Genomic DNA, 19161 nt, shown 5'->3' with positions numbered 1-19161 from the left:
TACGAGTGCAACTTAGCCTACTTTTATGTCTCTTTTATGTCTCATTTTTCAGCTTTATAGTTATCTGATGTTTTACTCCTACTCACTTTTAATGTCACTGCTTTCACCAATTCAGCTTGTAACTTTGTTGCAAGTCCCGTTAAACATTAATATAATTGTTATTTATTTTATCAGTCACTGTTTAAACAAATGACGACTATATTAGCACAATTAGCCACAAACAGCATTAAGAACTTTAATGTTCTTAAGGCTTAAATTATACTTGTGTAGAGTAACAGGAGTGACACTTTGTGTGCCACTGCATACCTGAAAGCTTCAATAATGTACGAGGTGACAGCAGCCCCGCCTTCGTGAGGGTTGGACTGCCAGGTCAGGGTGACTGTGTTTTTGGTCACCTCCGTCACTATGGGCTTCTGGGGAGGCCCTGGAAGCTGGATGAACTCAGACACTCTGGATACTGAAGACACTCCCTCCTCTGTTACAAAAACCAGAAAGAAAAACACCATGATATGCCAAACCATGGTTTGATTTGGATCAGCATTTTGGTTGAAACTGAAATGAATTTCATCCTGTTCTTTGTTCTGATGAAGAGCACCACCAGCAGGGTGCACGGTTTTCTTGAGGAGAGCGTGTCCAGTGTGAGAGTGACAGACTGTGAAGTGTAACAGATAGACAGGCTGTGTGGAAAGGTTTGCTGTGGGTACCTTTGACCGTCAACATCCCACTCCAGCTTGTCTCCCCTGTGGTGCTGGATGCCATGCATGTGTACATCCCTGAGTCCATGTCCTGTTAAACAGCAGTCAACATTTCAGGCGCACATCGAGAAGAAACGCAAAAAGAACAAATACTACAAACAGTTGGTAATTTTTGAAAGGTGACTCTAGGAATAAATTACAACGTCTTCCTTTGACTGATTAGATTCTGAGTATGTCTGACAATGTTGGAAAGAACATAGGAAACAACAATTTTGAGGTACTTCCAGGTCTAAACATTCAATATTATTTCACAATAATTTCCAAATGAACGTTTAGTTATTTCTGAAACAATTCCTGGAAAGAGCAACGAAGATGGGTCCTGACTACAAATTAAACCATGTTATGTAATTCATTACAATTATGTAGAAAAAAAGAATGTTAAAGTTGAATGTTAAATAGGAACTGCTCCTCTTAGTTATTTTTAAATTATTGTCTAATTTTTGGAAACATTTTTCTATCTATTGTGTAATGTATGATTAGCTGACCTGCTGAACACTGACTGAAATGTTCTCTATAGGTTATGGTAGCAGTGTACTTGATGAGCCTATTGTGTTTTCCCATAAAACTTCCTTGGATTTGTGTGGAAATTATTTATAAATATTAGACCCAAGGGTTTTACTGTACTTCAATCTGCAGTAACTTATTTTCTAGCCTCCTTTGATGCAGCAGAAATTACATTTAACCTGATCAATCATCCCCTCATAAAGTTGACACACTAAGAATTAGTGACGCCCTGTAGTCACTCATTATTTGGTCTCCACCAACCCCTGAGGGGGATACATGTATCTTTAGCTGCTAAATGCTGATGTTCACCAGCTAGTTGGCGACCTTGTCTCTCTGCCAGTGGGTGATTTTTCAGTGTATACGGCCGCCTGGTGAAAATGAACTGAAATAGTCACATTGTGATCTAAAGGCCCTAAAAAGCTCAGTTGAGCCGATAATTCTCTGCGTATTTGTTACATATCACAATACACACATTTGGGTCATTGTTAATATAAAAATAGAGATTATGGCAGCTTTAAGGAGGATCTGAATACATCTTTGACTACTGTTGTATGGTCTGCCATTATCCACAAATCTAAATGTAATCCATGCATACATAAAACATTTCCCCTCAGCTGAAGTCAACATAGCAGCTGCAGTATGAGGCTCTGTTCCACACTCTACTTGCCCTCATGTTTACATTAGGAGCCATAATCGTCTGCATGCTTCACTGACACACTTGGTGTTCACTCCAGCCCTGCCCTGGATGAGAGCCAGTCTGCTGGAACTATCATCAGGTCATATGAGATCATCCACCACAGCGTTGACCTCTGGCTGACAGACAGCACAGCATGTGGGCAGGTGAACTTCTTTAGATTATTCCAACTCCTGCTAAAATATTGATGTTGGAAGCGGCAGCAGCGGGGTAAATATTTTTAGTCCCTTGCTCGTCATCTCCGTTTCCACTCTTGTTTTTTTTTTTTTTTTCTTCTTGTCATCCCCTTGATGCCACACTAATGCATGTCTTCTGTTCCATTGAGCACATTGGCATGGCAGATTTCCCCCGCCTCAGTGCTGCACTGGACCGAACCTTAATGCTCTAAGTTTGCTGAGCAACACTACTGAGAAACAGGATGAGAGTGGAAGCGAACAGGCACAGTGCAGCCAGCAGATTTAATTGCCGGTAAGATGATTTATCATCTACCGCAAGTCAATTAAGGAAAACGATGCTGCTTTTGCTCCGTCCTGCACATATTGACTGACCTACAGGGGAGGTTTGAGCACAAAGGGGCTTCTGACTGCTCTTTCATCAAAGGAGAACACATTAGCATTTACAAACAAGCACCTTCATTAACATTACAATTACACACCACACGAGCACATAATTGCACTGGAGAGATATGCACAGCCTTAGAGAGATTGTTTTTTGAAGCTAGGTCTTACCTTAATTTTACAAATGAAAAGTGATGGTATAATGAAAAAATTATGCTGTCACATGGGCTGTGATGAAAGTGTAAGATGGTCAGAGATCAGGTGTGAATGTTGAGTGTGTGCAGCATTTTGTATTAGTCACACAGACTATTTGTCCTTCAGTTTAAGAGTAAACCTTTCAAAAGCAATCGTTTTCTTGCCCTTTTGCAATAAATGACTCCAACGTAATGCAAAAGCACACACACACACACCTTAACGTCGATGATTTGCAAAGTGCCATTCTCCATCAAGGTCAGTCGAGGTTTATTTCCCTGCACTTTCTCGCCATCCTTCTCCCATGAAATCTTGACTGAGGGCCCTCCAATTACACGGCAGTGCAGCTGCACCATTGCACCACGAGATACGGTCTGATTAGCTGGGCCTTGGCGAATGATCGGCGGGACACGACCTGAAGGCCCTACAAGTTAGATAGGAGAGGCGGCAGAATATTATGTTAGGGGTTTCTTTTCCTTTCTGATAGTGGGGAAAAAAAGCAGAGAAACGTGTACAAAGAGTGAAAATACTTTAAATGCTCAGTGGGCTGCATAAAGAAAAAAAATCAGGTTCTTAAAAGCTGCCTGAGGAAGAAAATTATCCAGCATGGGGCCTGTAACTGTTTTCTTTCTTATTCTTTCTGAGCCTCATTGCACCCATTGAGTAATTAATGTATTGCCTTCGTTAGCTGAAGGAACAGAATACAGAATAAACCTCGGCCAGGTTAAAATGTCACCGTGTGAAGTTAAGTCTCACCTCCCTCTACCTCCAGCAGAGCCTTGGTCAACACACTTCCTGCTACACTGATGGCCTGGCAGATATAAAAGCCTGCATCCTCGGGGTGGACGTCGGTGATGGTCAGTTCTCCGTTCATGGCGACAGAATAACGGCCAGATTGAGAAGGTGGCTGGCCAGGGAACAGTAGCATCTATCACACCAAAATACACGACAAGAACAAATAAGTCCTATAACTATTTATGGGCTGCATTTGTTTTTTGTGTGTGACTATTTGTTTTTCACTTGAAGTGCTCCATTATGTCATTGAAAAATTTTTCAATTTCCTGAGAATATATTCAAATCGCTTGTTTTGTCCAAAATCCAAAGCCCAAATATTGAATCTGTGCTCATCCAAAACAGAAAAAAATTAACACTTAAGAAGAGCAATAAATAATAAGAAACTGTCAGGCATTGTTAGAACAAACAATGTTAGAATAAACAAATATGTCAATAACGACTGAAATTATATATATATATATATATATACACGCAACTCGGGATGTTGTAATATCTTTTGCAAACACTTATGTTACTGAAAGTCTAAGCATGGTAACATTAATATCTGGCTCAATGTAAAGCTGAAAAAAAGCCACCAACATAGTTATGCACACCTCTGAAAACCAGTGAGCACAGTTTGCTGGTGTATCCTCAAATATACGTTAAACCTCTGCCATGTGAGGAAACAATTATATATCAACAAAATCAATACTGCTGCTTTGAGCATGAGCTCATTTGAAATGGACTTAGGTGAAGTGGAATAATTATTTTGGAAATTATGGAATATGGGCAAACAACACTGCACATATTACGGCATGGCTCCAGAGTAAAAGAGTCCGGGTGCTAAACTGAGCGGTCTGCAGTCCAGACCTTTCATTCATTGACCACATTTGGAGCATTATGAAGTGAAAAATACAAGCAGCTTGCTTTCAAAACTAAAGCAATATGTCTCCTCAGTTTCTAAAACGTTTCCAGAGGGCTGCAACACAAAAGTGCCTTTTTTCTTATAGTGTCCTTTATGGAATTGGAGTGTGTACTACATTCACACACTGATCTACTCAAAAGCCGAAACAACAGCTGTTGAGTTATTTCGATCTGGACCTCAAAGTGGTGCAGGTGGGACCGGCACGCCGACATTGCCATACAGCAAAGAACTGGAAGAGCTGGGCTGCTTCTGTGTTTTTGGGGATGACTGCCACTAACAGATATTTTAAAGCTGCCCCGTGTTTTTTTCTTCTTAAGTGAGATAGATGTAAGCAAGGGGGGGAGGGGAGGGCTGCACATCAATCCATTCAGCCATCCATTTCATTCATCTAAGAGGCTTAGACTTGGAGGGACCAAGGTTATAAGGTTACACATAATCCCCCAAATACAGCAAAAAAGCTCTCCAAAACAGCCAAGCCGTGTCCCCAACCATTCTGCAGACTGAAGCTTATTCACAAAATCTCTGGCCGAACTTCCTGTTTACTCTCTGACGAGCATTTGAAAACATCTGAAGCTGCTCCTCCAAGTCAGTGATCCCAGCTGCTGTTGAGCAACAGGGTATTTATAGTTGGGTACAATGTGGAAAGAGGACAGTGTTTTCCCCCTCTGTGGATTTGGCCTGAAGATACAGCTTCCACACCTGGTGTACTTCCTGCCACCCATCTCTCGTTTTCTTCTTCTTGTTTACCCCTCTACCCCTCCTCACCACTATTCTCTTACACTGCGATCGCAAACAGAAGAGACAAATTCTCGCCAACACGTTACTGCAATTCGCTTCCAACACTTTGTCTCTACTCATCTCTCTGAGCCAAATGCAAATGTGCTGAACCCCCTTGTTCGCTTCTCTTCTGTTTTCCATAGAAAAACGTGTTTTGAAGAGTGTGGGCAATCCCATAAATAATAAAAAAAAAAAAAAAAAACCTGTCAGAAGAAGACTGATTAAATCAGACAAAAGCTGCTCGTGTTGTGGTGAGTCACTCTCTCCTTTAAAACAAAGACGCTGTGATACTCATTGAAATTATTTTAGCCTTTTTAAATGTATTCATCTGCACTAATCTGGTGATTTATACTTTGGAATTTTACCAACGTTGCAATATTATCCATTAGATGATGTGTTCTTCTACGCTCCAGCCTCTTACCTGGCTGCCCTCTTTCTGCCAGAAGATGGCAGGTGGAGGGTTTCCTGTGGTGCCGCACTGAAAGGTGAGGCTCTTCCCCTGGGTGGCAATCTGGTCCCTAGGCTTCGAAGCAATCTGAGGTGGAACTAGAGGAAGAAAAGAAGCGTGACCATCCATTAAAATTCTTACTACTGGCGGAAAACTTGTTAAGTTGAGATGGAAGAAGTATTACTTTCCTTTCAGTAACTAGTAAAAAGTTAAATTAGCTGCCAGATAAATGTATTAAATGGAAAGAACAATATGTCATTATAATATTTAATGGATGAAAAGAATAAAATGATATGAAATATGAAGCACCTCTAACTGTTACAGATAGCAGCACTGCTTTTAACCCTGATCAACAGCGTATCACCAAAACACTCGCCAGTGCTCGTAATAAGCAAGCTTTAAGAGTCATCTCTTTAACCTTCGGAGCTTTTTGATCTATTACTACACTCTCACCACCCTCTCATCTTTAATGGCAGACATCACCTCTGTATCCTCTGGAAAAAAACAAATCATGGCAGCGCGAAGCAGCGCTGATGACATTTATCCAGTTATTTTGGGAAAGGTCTGGGCAGAGCTGCCAATTTCCAGCTTGGGTCAGATCATTGCATTATCCACATCATCACATCCGCTGCAGACTTACACTGACCACTGGCTTCTACCTTCCGTATGAATAATTGGCTCACACTTCCCATCAGATGAGGACCTTGCCCAGGTTGGACTCATCCTCTCTACAAATCTCTGCTCAGTGCATATGCACATGCACACACGCGAACACACTTTTGGCTCAATGCACAAGCAAAACTGACTCATCTGTGTCGTGTCTTAATGTTCTCAGCGAGTGCATGTTTTGATGATGGTTTTGTGAATTTGCTTCCGTGGAGATGCTCTAATTTCTTTCAGATAATCTGATGTGTTACTGTAGTCTCTACACCTAGTGCCTTGTAGCATCGGCTCGTCCTTACGTAGGTTGCAATTTTAGACAGTTCATTGTAGATAAAGATAGATCCTTTATTGTTGCTGTGTCATCCCAAGCCAATACACTACATCACATCACATCACAATGCATTAAGGCTTTTACGCTATACGACTACATTGCGTTACTTATTCCACTACTGCTACTACTGCTAGTACTACTGCTACCACAAATAATAATAATAAAAGCACTACATTCATTCTATAGAAACCCCATTTTAAGAAAATATTATTTAAATTTGCATAAAATAAAACGAAACACAACAATCTGCAAGTCATTTAAAACGTAATTCTGCTTATAAGTAGTACAAACACAACAAATCAAATATTTAAACTTAAAAATTTCATCTTTTTATAAAATATTTAGTAATTTCAGCCTTGATGGCAGGACTCTGGGTACTCTGATTTTCTGCCACAGTCCAAAGACATGCGTGTTGGGTGAATCGGTGGCTCTCAATTGCCCGTTGGTGTGAATAGTTGTCTGTCTCTCATTTTTCATATTTTCCTATTTTTTTTCCTATGGTTTATTATTGAAGTCAAAGTGGGTAATGTGTTCGTAATGGAATGCATTAGAAGAGAAGAAGAGGAGGTTCTAATGTTTTGGTTAACATCTTTCTGACAGTTTCAATCTGAAAACTGAGAAATTTTAACATTGTAAAAGTATAATTCATTGCAGACCCACTGCTTTGAATTCCATTAAAGTGCAAAGGTGTTCATAATGTGTTATGTCTGATGGGTGTTTTTCCATAAAATATAAAGTATTTCCAGTATTAGGCTAGATTTTAACCTGAGGTCAAACAATACTCTTATTTAGAAATTAAGACCAAGATTTCCACTGAGCTGTAATCAAACTCCGTACAGTTGCATGTGAAATAAGGTAGCAGCAAATGAAAGAAGGATTTACACAGTGACAGCAGATGTGTGTCAGATAGGAGGCCTTAATCTACATTAAGTCACTATATCAGAGGCTTACTTAATGCCTGACTGCAGTCACAGGAAAGATGTCACGTTTACACCATTAGGTATTGATTGTGTTGATTTAAAAAACAATAAATAAATGAATTTGACAATTAGAAGGAATGGGAACTTACAGAATGGTCCGACTGGCACGATGACAAGGGTTTGAAACATAATGGAGAGAAATGGAAAAATAATGACATGGATGTAACTCTGAGCTACAAAACTGGTGATAAAAAGGAAAAAAAGGAAAAAAAAAAAGAAAAAAAATTAAGCTGAGTGAATGGAAAACTGCTTGGTTGGTTCAGATTTCATTTACACTGATAAAAGCATTAGTGGATGAAGTCGTCGGAGACTATTTGAAAGAAGGCGCACGGCACAGTGAGAGAAAAAGGGCACAGAAAGCGAGGCAGAGAGAGGAGGGAGATAAAGAGACCGGAAGACAGAGGCAGAGAGTCATGTCTTATTAATACTGGGACGGCTCTCTGGCAGTGAGTTAAAGCACACATCCACCAAACATCTGTCAAATGCTGTAATCCATACGGTTTAGCATAAGCTCCTGGCACCACTGCCGGACAGGGACTCACAAAAACACTGATATGAAAACACAGACAGGAAATGGGAAGGGGCTTTGTATGATGCTGCTGTAAAGTGACAATATGCTACCTTGAGATGCTGTTGCGGACTCATATACAGTATGAATAATGCGTTTCTTACCATGGACCTGCAACATGGCTGAAGCCTCAGTCTTGCCCACACTGTTCTCAGACGTGCAGGTATATGTCCCTTCATCCTGCTCCTTCACACGGAACAAACGGAGGTTGTTGCCGTTGCGGATTTCAAACCTTGAGAGAGAATGAAAAAAGAGAGAAAATAAAAACTGTAACAGAGAATCAGAGCAAAACAAACAAACAAACAAAAAAGACCATATTAATTTAGTGAGGGAAATCTGTCAGTGGGACACAAGATGTCTTGTCTTTTCTTATCAAACAACCTGTTGCAAGGATTTTTCTTGGAACGAATGAAACCCTCTGCCTTATCTCTTGTGCTTTAGATGTTTTTTAGTGGGTTTTTTTTTTTTATTTTGCAGATGAACGTGCAAGATAGTATAATTTAGCTCCTTCCAAACATGACAAACAGCAACTTGCATGTCACAAATACCTCTTCTCAGAAGGTCACCAGCAAGACAGCACCTACTGTGCAATTATGGTATATATAAGGCTTCCTATCGCTGTCTGATATATAGGCACACTAGCAATTCTCAATCTTACATCCTTAGACAAGGTTTCTGCAGCCAAGATTGTCAAAATTAACTTTTCAAAATCCCATACAATCTAATATACCTGCAAGTTTCATTCTCATACTAACTAAAAACAAGTGTTGAGCAAACGAGTAAGGCCCAGAATTATTTAGTAGATACCTTAATTTACTTTTAATTGATAAGTAATTAAGTAAAAACCCATATGTACATTTTACCTAATGTCGAACATAAAGAACATTGCCAAGGTTGTTTTACAGCGTAGTCTTTGCACGGATTAAACTAACAAGATTAAATACATTAATTATTCAGCATTAGAAGTGCTGGTAAGCAGATTTTTCTTACCTTTGAACAGTTTCCCTAATTGCCTCATTGTTTTTTGAGCTCGTGATTCAAAAGTAAAAGATGCTAAAGTTCTCATCGAGTCTCTGCCTGTGGCACTCACACCCATTGTTGTAAAGTGCTTCAGCCATCCTGATGACCTTCTACCGCTGTGCATTAGAGAGCATCCTCACCAGCAGTATTACGGTCTGGCATGGTAAACTGCACTATCGCTGAGCGCAAGGCAATGCAGCGAGTGGTGAAAACTGCCCAATGCATCAAAGGGGGCTCCACTTCCACCCAGTTGAGGACATCCAGAGGAAAGGCCTGCCTGCGCTGAGTTTGCAGCATTCTCAAGGAATCCTCTCATCCTTCGCAAAGACTGTTTAACCTGCTGCCCTCTGGGAGGCACTGAACTAAAACCACCAGACTCAAAAACAGCTTCCTTCACACAGCTGTTGCGTTACTGATCTCTGCCCCCCGCTGACCCCTCACTTCCCTACAGATTCATCTCCCCTCCTCGTCTCTCTTGCACACACAAACAATGAACTGTATCCATCTCATACACTGATCCAAGTCGTCATTCATTTCATTTATTCAAGTACTGAATATTATGCATTAGCTTATACACTACGCTGTCGACTGTAGTCTTTTCTGTTATGCATTATTCTAAATGTCCATTACACTAATGGTACAATTTGCACATACTGACTTGTAAATAAGTGTTTATAGCTTCTCCTGAGACTTAACATCTAATAACACACGTTCATCTGTACATCATGTCCACAGTACTCCCATCTGTATAATATTATGTCCATTGTAATTCCATCTATATATTAGTCCGTAGTACTTCCACATGTACATTATATCCATAATAGTGCATGTACATAGTGTAGACACTGTATATTTTGCACTGCTGATTGCTCTTCTGGTTAGATACTAAACTAGATTTCTTTGCCTAGTACTTGTACATGTGTAATGACAATAAAGTTGAATCTAATCTAAGCGAATGAGTCTCAATTCTCTTATAACACTTGGGCCCTAAAATCTCTGAGAAATGTTTCCAGCACCTTGTTAAATCTGTACCATTTAGAATTAAGGCAGTTCTGGAGGCAAACAGGGGTCCACACTTGTACTAGCAAGGGGTACCTAATAAAGTGGCAGATGAGTATGTAATTTAGTTATACTGAATTAATACAGTATAGCTCTGTTGAACAAATCATTAACAATATTCCTTCATTCATGTATCAGGGGAGAACTGTGTGTTTGACGGTTGCCTGCAATAATTTAAAACACATCATAGAACAGATGTAACAGATGTTTAACAGATGCTCTTACGTAAACTTTGAGATTAACATATAGTTTACACCTACATGTCATTTGGCCGCCACTCTTTGTAATTATTTAATAGGCTTAGCTGAATATAAATTCAGTTTGGAGGAAAAAAAGCATAAAAATGGTCATGGAAGGATTCTGCTAACTAATAAATCAAGTTTGGTCTCAATTAAATGTATCGATTTACATTTGCAGACCGACAGAAGGACCAGTCATGACAGACTTGTCTCTGGTACAGCTGTATCATTCAGTCTCATAAAAGGCTGTGCGTGCATCATCAGGGTGACCCCCCGTTGGCCTGTGCTCACGTTGCACTCTCACCTCCCACGGGGAAGCTCCCCTTCGTCTCTGCGCCATCGCACAGTGGGAGCAGGATCTCCGTGGACCTCACACAGGAAGTCAACAGTCTCGTCCTCCATGACCACCTGGTTCACGGGCCTCCGTACCAACACGGGTCGTTCTGCAGAGAGACAGAGGTGCTCAAATATGTCTAGCGTTGTCGCCTCATATGCTGAGCATAGATCTATTCAGGAGCTCACCATACACCACCAGCTCTGCAGGATCGCTGTCCCTCTCGCCAACCATATTTGTGCCCACACACACATACATGCCAGCATCGCTTTTCCTAGTGTGAGAGATCATCAGTTTTCCCCCACGCATCTGAAAAACAGCATAGTGACAGCTCGAGTGATTAGCCTTCAGGGTGCCCTGAGTGAAGACGACAGATACATACAACTAATCACCACAGCTTTTATTGAAAAAAATAATCCACATTTGGATACAGTTGGACTGTCATAAATAATAATCCCTTTTCAAAGCACCATGTGAGTCACTGTGAGATTCAGTACAGTTGTAGAATGCAAAAAAGTACATGTAATCAAGTATCAACATATTTCTTGTGTATTTCATTATTTTCCTTTTTTAGAAAATTTTATAATTTTAATATATTCAGTAGAATTTTGAAGTAAATAAAGTTTAGTCATGGTTACTTTGAACAATTAAGAGTTTACATACAAACTTATCATCTGATGACATTTCAAAATATGACGGTTACAGATCTGTATGATAATGGTCCAAAGTAGCTTCACTTAGAACCAACTACAGCAATGAAATCCAACACTGAGTTAGTTAGTTAGTGTTTGTTGTAGTTAGTAAAGACTATTTTTTCCAGTACTGCTTCTGTACTGCTATAAAAAAAAATTTCCATCATCTTCAGCTTGTTATTTTTACACATTTTCATAAATCTGTCAAAAAAAAATAAAAAATCACCAGAGAATGTTCCCAGCTGTTAATTTATACATGATAGATGGGAACAAAAGTGAGATCAGAATCAGATACGGCCCCGCACAAAATTATAGTCTGTTAAAAGTATTGTCACTGAAAATGGAGATCTGTGCTGCTTGTATAATAGATTTTGGCTGGATTGTTAAATGATGGAACTCAATGGAGTCTTTGCACTGATGCTTGAGATTAGTACTTTAAATTTAAAAATTAATTTTTGCTATTGTTTGGTTATGTATCCACAAGTATAAAAAATTTACATTTTATGCTTTTGATTGTCCAATGAAAAGATGAATGTTTAGTGAACAACAATACATGTCTGCCAGTCCTTTCTCGATGTGGGTCTCGAACTCACGGTGACACGTTCGTCCTTGGTGCTGACTCGAACGTTGTTGCGTTTCCATGACACAGTGGGCTCGGGGTGACCACGTGGAGGCACGCACTCTAACACGGCAGGCTCGCCAGCAGCCACCACCACGTCGCTCGGGGCCTGCCGGAAATCATCCCTCAGTACTAAGAAAGAAGAAAACACAAAGAAATCTAATTAGCTTCCGAAGCCCTGCCTCTCTGATGTCCTTAAAACAAAGAGTGCAAATCAGACACAGATCGATGAGCAGCAGCACAGACACATGACCAGAACAGAAAAGACACACCAATTTGTCTTGGAAATCATTCAGAGCTGTTTCCCTGAGTGAGCCATCTTCTTGCTGAGGGTTGGATGAAAACAAGCTTATTGAAAGAAAGTCCATTATTGTGTTTGCGTGTGCATGACTGCTCAAATCCCTGGCAACATCCTCGTTAGACTGTGCTGTGTTTTAATGCTTTCCCATGCCTGTGTCCTGCTCTGCTGTCTCTGCTGTCAGAGCAGATGAATAATGCACATCTCTCAGTCCGACATGGAGTAAACAAATAACAGCACATTCATAATTTAGCCCATGTGTGAGGGAGAAACAAAAAATGGCCTCTGTATTAATGAAAGAATTGTCTCCGATTCCAATCGCTATCTTACAAATCTGCAGCCCCCATCCTGTCCTCGTCTCAACCCTAAGGTTTGCAGCCCACCACCCTGCAGATGACGACTGGAGGAGAAGGTTGGCAAGGAGACTTTTTTATCTTCTAATCAATTGCTGTGATTGACAGATGAAAGCCTCAATGTGAACTGTGAACTTGAGCCCTTTCATCAGACCTCCTGTACAATGAAAACTCATACTCAGAGGGTGACAGACACACACACACACACACACACACACACAAAACCACATCCTGTAGCTACAGCCTTCAGGCTTATTTCTCAGCCATAGGGTAATATTTCAAAATAATCAATCAATACAGTCTCCTTTTACACTGTCATGAATATTTTAGCAATCTGTTATAGATAAAAAGATCATCTGAAAGTTTTTCAGTTTTTATATCAATCTATAACCCATGGAAACAGACATTTGCATTAAGCGTTCTTACCCTTCTTCAGCAAATACCGCAGCCCGAAAAAGTGATTATTTCATTACATTATTATTAGAAACCATAATCAAGTCATGGTTAAGTCAACCAAGTATGAAGGGTGGTTCCTTTTTTTGTAGTTGTCCCAAAGCAAAAATTCTCAAAATAAATTATTGCACTCTGCCTTTATACTTCCAGAGGCAAAGAGGCATGTTATTGATTACTCTAATGTAGTTATTTTGTGATTTTGGTGGGAGCAGGCTCTGACATACTTAATGCTTTTTTCAGGTTCAGTCCTTTGACACATGGACGCAACTACTGAGTGCAAATTTAAGACACTTTTTCACACTCAGCCAACTGAGGATTTGTAAGACACTTTTGCTCCTTGCAGAGTTCAGCATGTGACAGTAAAAAGTCAACTGGACATAATTAGTTTCAGTCATACAGAGTTAGTAATAACTTGTAGCTACACTCCCGGCCAAAAATATTGGAGCAGCAAGGCCAGTTTATTTGTTTTTGCTGTAGACATTTGCGTTTAAGGTGAAATGATAAATATGAGATGAACATTTCCTGGTATATATCTGCATATATTAAACAATAGATAGCACCTTTTGTACTGAATCACCTAATATTTAGATTTAAAGTAAATTAAATACGTTTATAAAGCCTGCAACTCACTGGCATCAGCAAATTTTTGCTTTCTTCTGTCAAAATGCTTTTCCCCCCACAGTTTACTGTTTATTTTGTGGTGGTGGGTGAGTGTTTTTTTAATCTCATCTTCGGCGGGTGAGATGAAAGTTATTCTGGATAAGGTCTGTCGACAGTGTGACAGTGTATTTTGAATCATTGTCCTGCTGCATGATGAAGCTCCTCCACATTAGATTTGATGCATTTCCCAGTACATTCTTGAAAAATAATGTTTCTGTATTTTCTGACTGAGCAACATGAATTGGATGAGTTCATTCTACTGCTACTGTACCATCGTGATTTATGTCATCAATAAAGATCAGTGTGCCTGTTCCAGAAGCAGCCATGCAGCCATAAACTATGGCACCTCCTCCGCTGTGCTTCATAGACGATCTTGTGTGGTTTGGATCATCTTTTCTTCCTCCAAACTTTGGCTTTTCTATATCTTTGGTAGAGCTTGATCCTGGTCTTTTTTAATCTTTGAAACTCTGTTCCAGAAACTTTGTGGCTCAACTCCAACCTGGCTTTGTGATTTGGCCTTTGGCCTTTGGTTTTGCTCATAGTATTTTCTTCAAATGTTGGATTGTGATGCCTTCACTTCGGCTCTGTTTTGAGGTTGTTATTGACGCTACTGAGTGTTTGGGGGGTTTTCTTCACAGCTCTCACAATGTGTCTGTCCTCAGCTGTGGCTGTTTTCTTTTGCCAACCTCATATTGCTCAGTGCACTAGTGGTTTCCTTCTTTCTCTGGCCATTCCAAATTGAGTGTTTGTAAAAAGCCTTTGATTGTTTTCTCTGATTTGATTTGTCAGTTTTTAATCATTATTTATACTATTTATACTACTTATTATGTCACAGGGGACAACAAAGAAGAAACACCTGTAAGTCACATGTTTCTATAGTTTTGGAGATAAAATGTAGGTGATCTAACAGAAAAGCTTATTCCTCCATGTTGTTTAATGTGTCTAATGTACCAAATCTCCAGGAAAATCTAAGATTCTTGTTACTGGTACTGTTTATTTCTACCACTGTATTAGAGGAAACACCACAAAGAAAAGTTCTGAGATTTTCAAACATTATTATTGTAAACTACTAGAAAAGAGAATGTGACAGGCTAACAGCAGTAGCCGGTGAACAACCAATGGGTGTAGTCTCAGTTAGTCTGCATTCATTAGGATTTATTGAGATTACTGTATTCCACCTTAAATCAACTAAGCAAAGTTCTAAGCCAATTACTGTGAGCACAACTAAATGTATGTGCCATTAATTGCCCACCAGGTCTGTGCTAACATGGCAGCCGTGGCCCTTAATCAATATTCAGACCCACTGTGCTTGATTAAACTCTTATCTGAAATCTCTTCATTACAGCTACTTAAAGATGGAAAACCATCCTCGCTCGTATTTGACAGATATAATTGTCTTGGACAAATAGATCTGAATATTCCAAATCTTAGTAAGGCAGCAGCCGATTTCCCTCTGATCTGAAGTGGAGTCGTGCCAAACTCTCCATGGTATATGAGTTGCTCAGTCACGCACTACCCTTTTTTCAGTGCCGTGACATGTAGGCAGTGGAGACTCTTTACAAAACCGCTATATAGTCAGAGCTTCTAGCACGGATATTATTACATTCTCAATAAACCTTGGTGATATTTTAATTGTTGCTCATTGCCAAACACTGTAATATGTATCAAAGCAGGTGATTATGTGAAACCGGGCAGCTGACCAGAGATCTGTGGGGAGCTAGTAGGCATCTATACGGAGTGGCCACAAAGATCCCCACAAAGCGGGACAATTAAGGAGCTTTTGAAGGAGCCTTAGCAAAGACACAGGAGGAGTGCAACCAGTAAAGGCACTCACTCTCCTCCCAAAGGTCTGTTCACCAAATAACCACGAGGGTGTTCACTCGGCTGCCTGTTTCTAATGCTTTGCAGAGCTGAAGGGCTAATTGAATGCACCGCATTATTTTTAGAGCTCCGTCTGCAAGGCCTGGTTGGATGGGCGCACAGAGACCTTTGTTTCACCGCCATGGTGACTGAAGTGAAAAAGTTATGGGCAAAGAGCTAATCCCTGAACACACACGCACGCACACACACACACCTTTAGCATCTGAACAGTCCCCGAGCACAGACTAACAGAAAGTGGGACATTTGAATGTTGAAACACATGCCAGAGAGCAGAATATATTCCTGACATCACTACCCCCAAACACTGTGCAACACGAGCTCCAAATTTTTCTTTGAAGCTGCGTTCAAGTTAATGTGATCCTTCCTTGCTCCGACTTTAAAGCCTGCCATGCCAAACAGAGTTTCCCATGGATGTTTGTGTTTGATGATGATTCCAGCACAGAATCTCCTCAGAAACACAGAGACGAACGCCCCTCCTCCCCGAGGGGGCTACAGTCACTAACTTAACTTCTCGGACGTAATATGACTGGCACTGGCTAATAATCTCCTAAACTGGGCCCTGCACTCTCTCTTCCGTCCGTCCACACTGGGTTCAGCCACGGAGTGTGGTTAGCTGAGGGCAGCTGAGGTTTGACCCTGCCTCGTCACACAAATCCTGATATTTCCCTGGGCACTTTCTGGGAGCTTAAATAAAGGAACAGCACAGCTAAATGACTTCCAGTGGACTTATCATTTTTGCTGTGGGTGCCACTCCGAAAGCACCCATTCATTTTCATAACTTTAATATTTCAGGGACATACAGATTAGGGGAGTTAATCTCCCCCAGAATATTCATCACTGGATGTTAAGTGACATTTATCTCTATAATATAGTGTTTAGCAACGAGGAGCTGTAGGCCTGCAGAAAGGGCCATCTGTTAGTGTTTTTGGCAAAATGAACAGAGGGAGGAGAGTGGATTATTCACTAGGAATTGCTTTGTATGGCATTCACACTTTGCACATCTATGGCTGATTAACCAATATTGTCGACAGTCCTTTTTGTTGTTAATTGATTGTGGCTAAACGGAAAGTCAAGCAGCCACAGAACGATGTGGAATGTGAAAGTTCATTGACAATTTACATACTCAACACGTTGAAAGGAAAATGATAGGTGGCTTTGACAGACAAGACAGAAAAAAGAAGCTTTTATGCAAAAGACAAGGTGACAGTGAGTTTGGGAAGCAGACCGAGCGAACAGCGTGGGCTGGACAGTAGCTGTGTGAACAGCTACTGGCTTGTGTGTTTCCACAGATGACAGGTTAAAGGAAGGTGGACAGAGGTTAAAGGACAGTGGAAGTGCACGTTTCTGACAGCCTGACACGACTCAGTGCTCGGCTTCTACTGTTCTTTTATTTTGGAGAGCAGTAAACCCATTAGGGAGGTAGTCTAATCCTATTGTCATGATACTGCCCTGTCACAGCAAATGGAGGCTACAAAGAAGTGATGGGGTGCTTTAATCCACCCATTGTCTGATTGTGTTGATGGAGGCTGAGAGGAGACTCTAGGGCAAACAGTCTTTATGAAAAAGCCTTGGTCTTAAATCCCTCCACTTTCCACAAAATGTGATAATGTTTCAATTACAGTACAAACAAAGGCTACAGTATATGAAAAAAAATCACAATATTAGTAAAGATTCACAGAAGTCATATAAAACCACAGCAGTGGTGATTTGGATAGCGGCAGAAAATTTATGCTCTGACAATGTTCCCAGAAACAGACACACTAAAGTGTAAAATATATTCATTAAGGTTGATTTATATCTGTCTTCTTGGACAAGAGAACACAGAACAGCTGCAACTAAAACTTTGATTTGTTCATAATCCCCCAATCAGGAGTAAGAAGAACATCTGTCTCTAAAGGCTTTTAAGCAAGTTTTCTTCTTTATTTGTCCTACTTTTTTTCTAATCGTTCCCCACCCTGTAAGTATCTCCTCGTCGAGAGGGATGGACGTTCATGTTCATGATTGTTAAATCGTTGTTACTACTGTCCCTCCCCACCGACCCCTCCACCGCCTTCTTTTTCTTTTCTTTTAAAGCTCAAAACCTCAGAATGGATATGGATTTCACTTCACTCCCACAGCCTCATTATTCTGGTTGTTCAACAGCCAGGCAAGTCAGCTGGTCACTGGCGGCGTACAGTAAAAAGGGAAGAAAAAGAGAAAGAATAATGGCTGCTGCTGGCATTTCTGAGCAAACCACCAAGCTCCACTATAAGCGAGCAACCATCAAAATACACACAAACTATCTCTCTCTATATATATACAGTATATACATACATATATATATATATATGTCAGTTCTAAATCCATTTTAAAAATTAAGTTTTGACACTAACCTCTTTGAGTTATATTTCTACAAAGCAATATCCACCTTATTTTTAGCCCCAAACCTTGTGTGAATTCCGAGAGCCGCTTCTGCTTTTTCCCTTTCACAGATGGCATCTGCTACAGGTGGACACAATCTGTCAAACCTTCAATGTGATAAGGTAATAACTCATTTGCGTCTGCTATTGAAGATGTGGCCACAAATTAAACAAATGGGAGTCAAAGCCGGTACAATAAAGTAAAACATTTTCTCTGGACAACTGGAGTGGTGCTAATTAGAGAGTGGTACAGCAGGTACATTTATTGAAGGGCTGATCAGTGTCTATGTGCTAGACCTTTCTGGGCAGAAGTCCAGGGATGATTTTTAATCCCAGTCCATCCCCGATTAGCTCCGTGAGCTGAGGCCGTAATGCCCCAAGTGTACTGTAATGCACCTCATGGGCCATAGGGATCGTCATAAAAACATGTACCTCCACAGAAGCAGGTCCGGCTAATTCTCACAGATGCCAGTTCAGTCAAAGGAAAAGAAACCATGCCAGTGTCATTGGGCCAGGAATAAAGTGGTTAGAGTGAGTGAAATAAGGACTCTGCAGAGAAAAAGTCGTAGTCATGCAGCACAATACATTATGCATCCTTCACTGGCAATTAATGTGTAATTAATGTGGTTGAAACCAGGTTAGTGCCTGCTCCCCTACTCAGAGCTGCATTAACTGTCGAACAGATGCATCAGTATTAATTACTGCTCAGTGGGAATTTAGAGCTCTTCCTCCTCCCACTTGTTGTCCCTCGGACTCCTGCCCTGCACATAGCCACCACACACACACACACAATTCAGGAAGACCACCAGCTTAAAACTGGCCTCTAGTTAACACTGCATACTCCCCTTCCACCACCTCACTGCCAGAGCTAATTGGGTCACCATTTACCCCACAGTCAGCACAACCTCACACAGAGAGGGGTGGGGGGTGGGGGTGGGGGGGGGGGGGGGTGGGGGTGGGGGTGGGGGTGGGGGGGTGGGGGGGGG

At 40.8% G+C, this 19161-nt stretch overlaps 1 protein-coding gene across 3 annotated transcripts in view; it reads right to left on the bottom strand.

Moving 5' to 3' along the window:
• The window catches only part of LOC137129384 (roundabout homolog 2-like), a 47364-nt gene that overhangs the window by 15700 nt on the left and 12503 nt on the right, over nucleotides 1–19161 (bottom strand). For all 3 annotated transcript variants that reach the window (XM_067508460.1, XM_067508458.1, XM_067508459.1), the window contains exons 3-11: nucleotides 12106–12263; nucleotides 11009–11129; nucleotides 10791–10929; nucleotides 8273–8400; nucleotides 5600–5724; nucleotides 3459–3630; nucleotides 2921–3126; nucleotides 705–786; nucleotides 307–475 (exon numbers count right to left, since the gene is read on the bottom strand). In XM_067508460.1, coding sequence (XP_067364561.1) covers nucleotides 307–475; nucleotides 705–786; nucleotides 2921–3126; nucleotides 3459–3630; nucleotides 5600–5724; nucleotides 8273–8400; nucleotides 10791–10929; nucleotides 11009–11129; nucleotides 12106–12263 — 1300 coding nt within the window. The remainder of the gene's footprint in view (nucleotides 1–306; nucleotides 476–704; nucleotides 787–2920; nucleotides 3127–3458; nucleotides 3631–5599; nucleotides 5725–8272; nucleotides 8401–10790; nucleotides 10930–11008; nucleotides 11130–12105; nucleotides 12264–19161) is intronic.

This window comes from Channa argus, chromosome 6 (assembly GCF_033026475.1).
Source record: "Channa argus isolate prfri chromosome 6, Channa argus male v1.0, whole genome shotgun sequence".
NCBI classification, from domain to species: Eukaryota; Metazoa; Chordata; class Actinopteri; order Anabantiformes; family Channidae; genus Channa; species Channa argus.
This window is presented reverse-complemented; position numbering and strand designations above follow the sequence as displayed.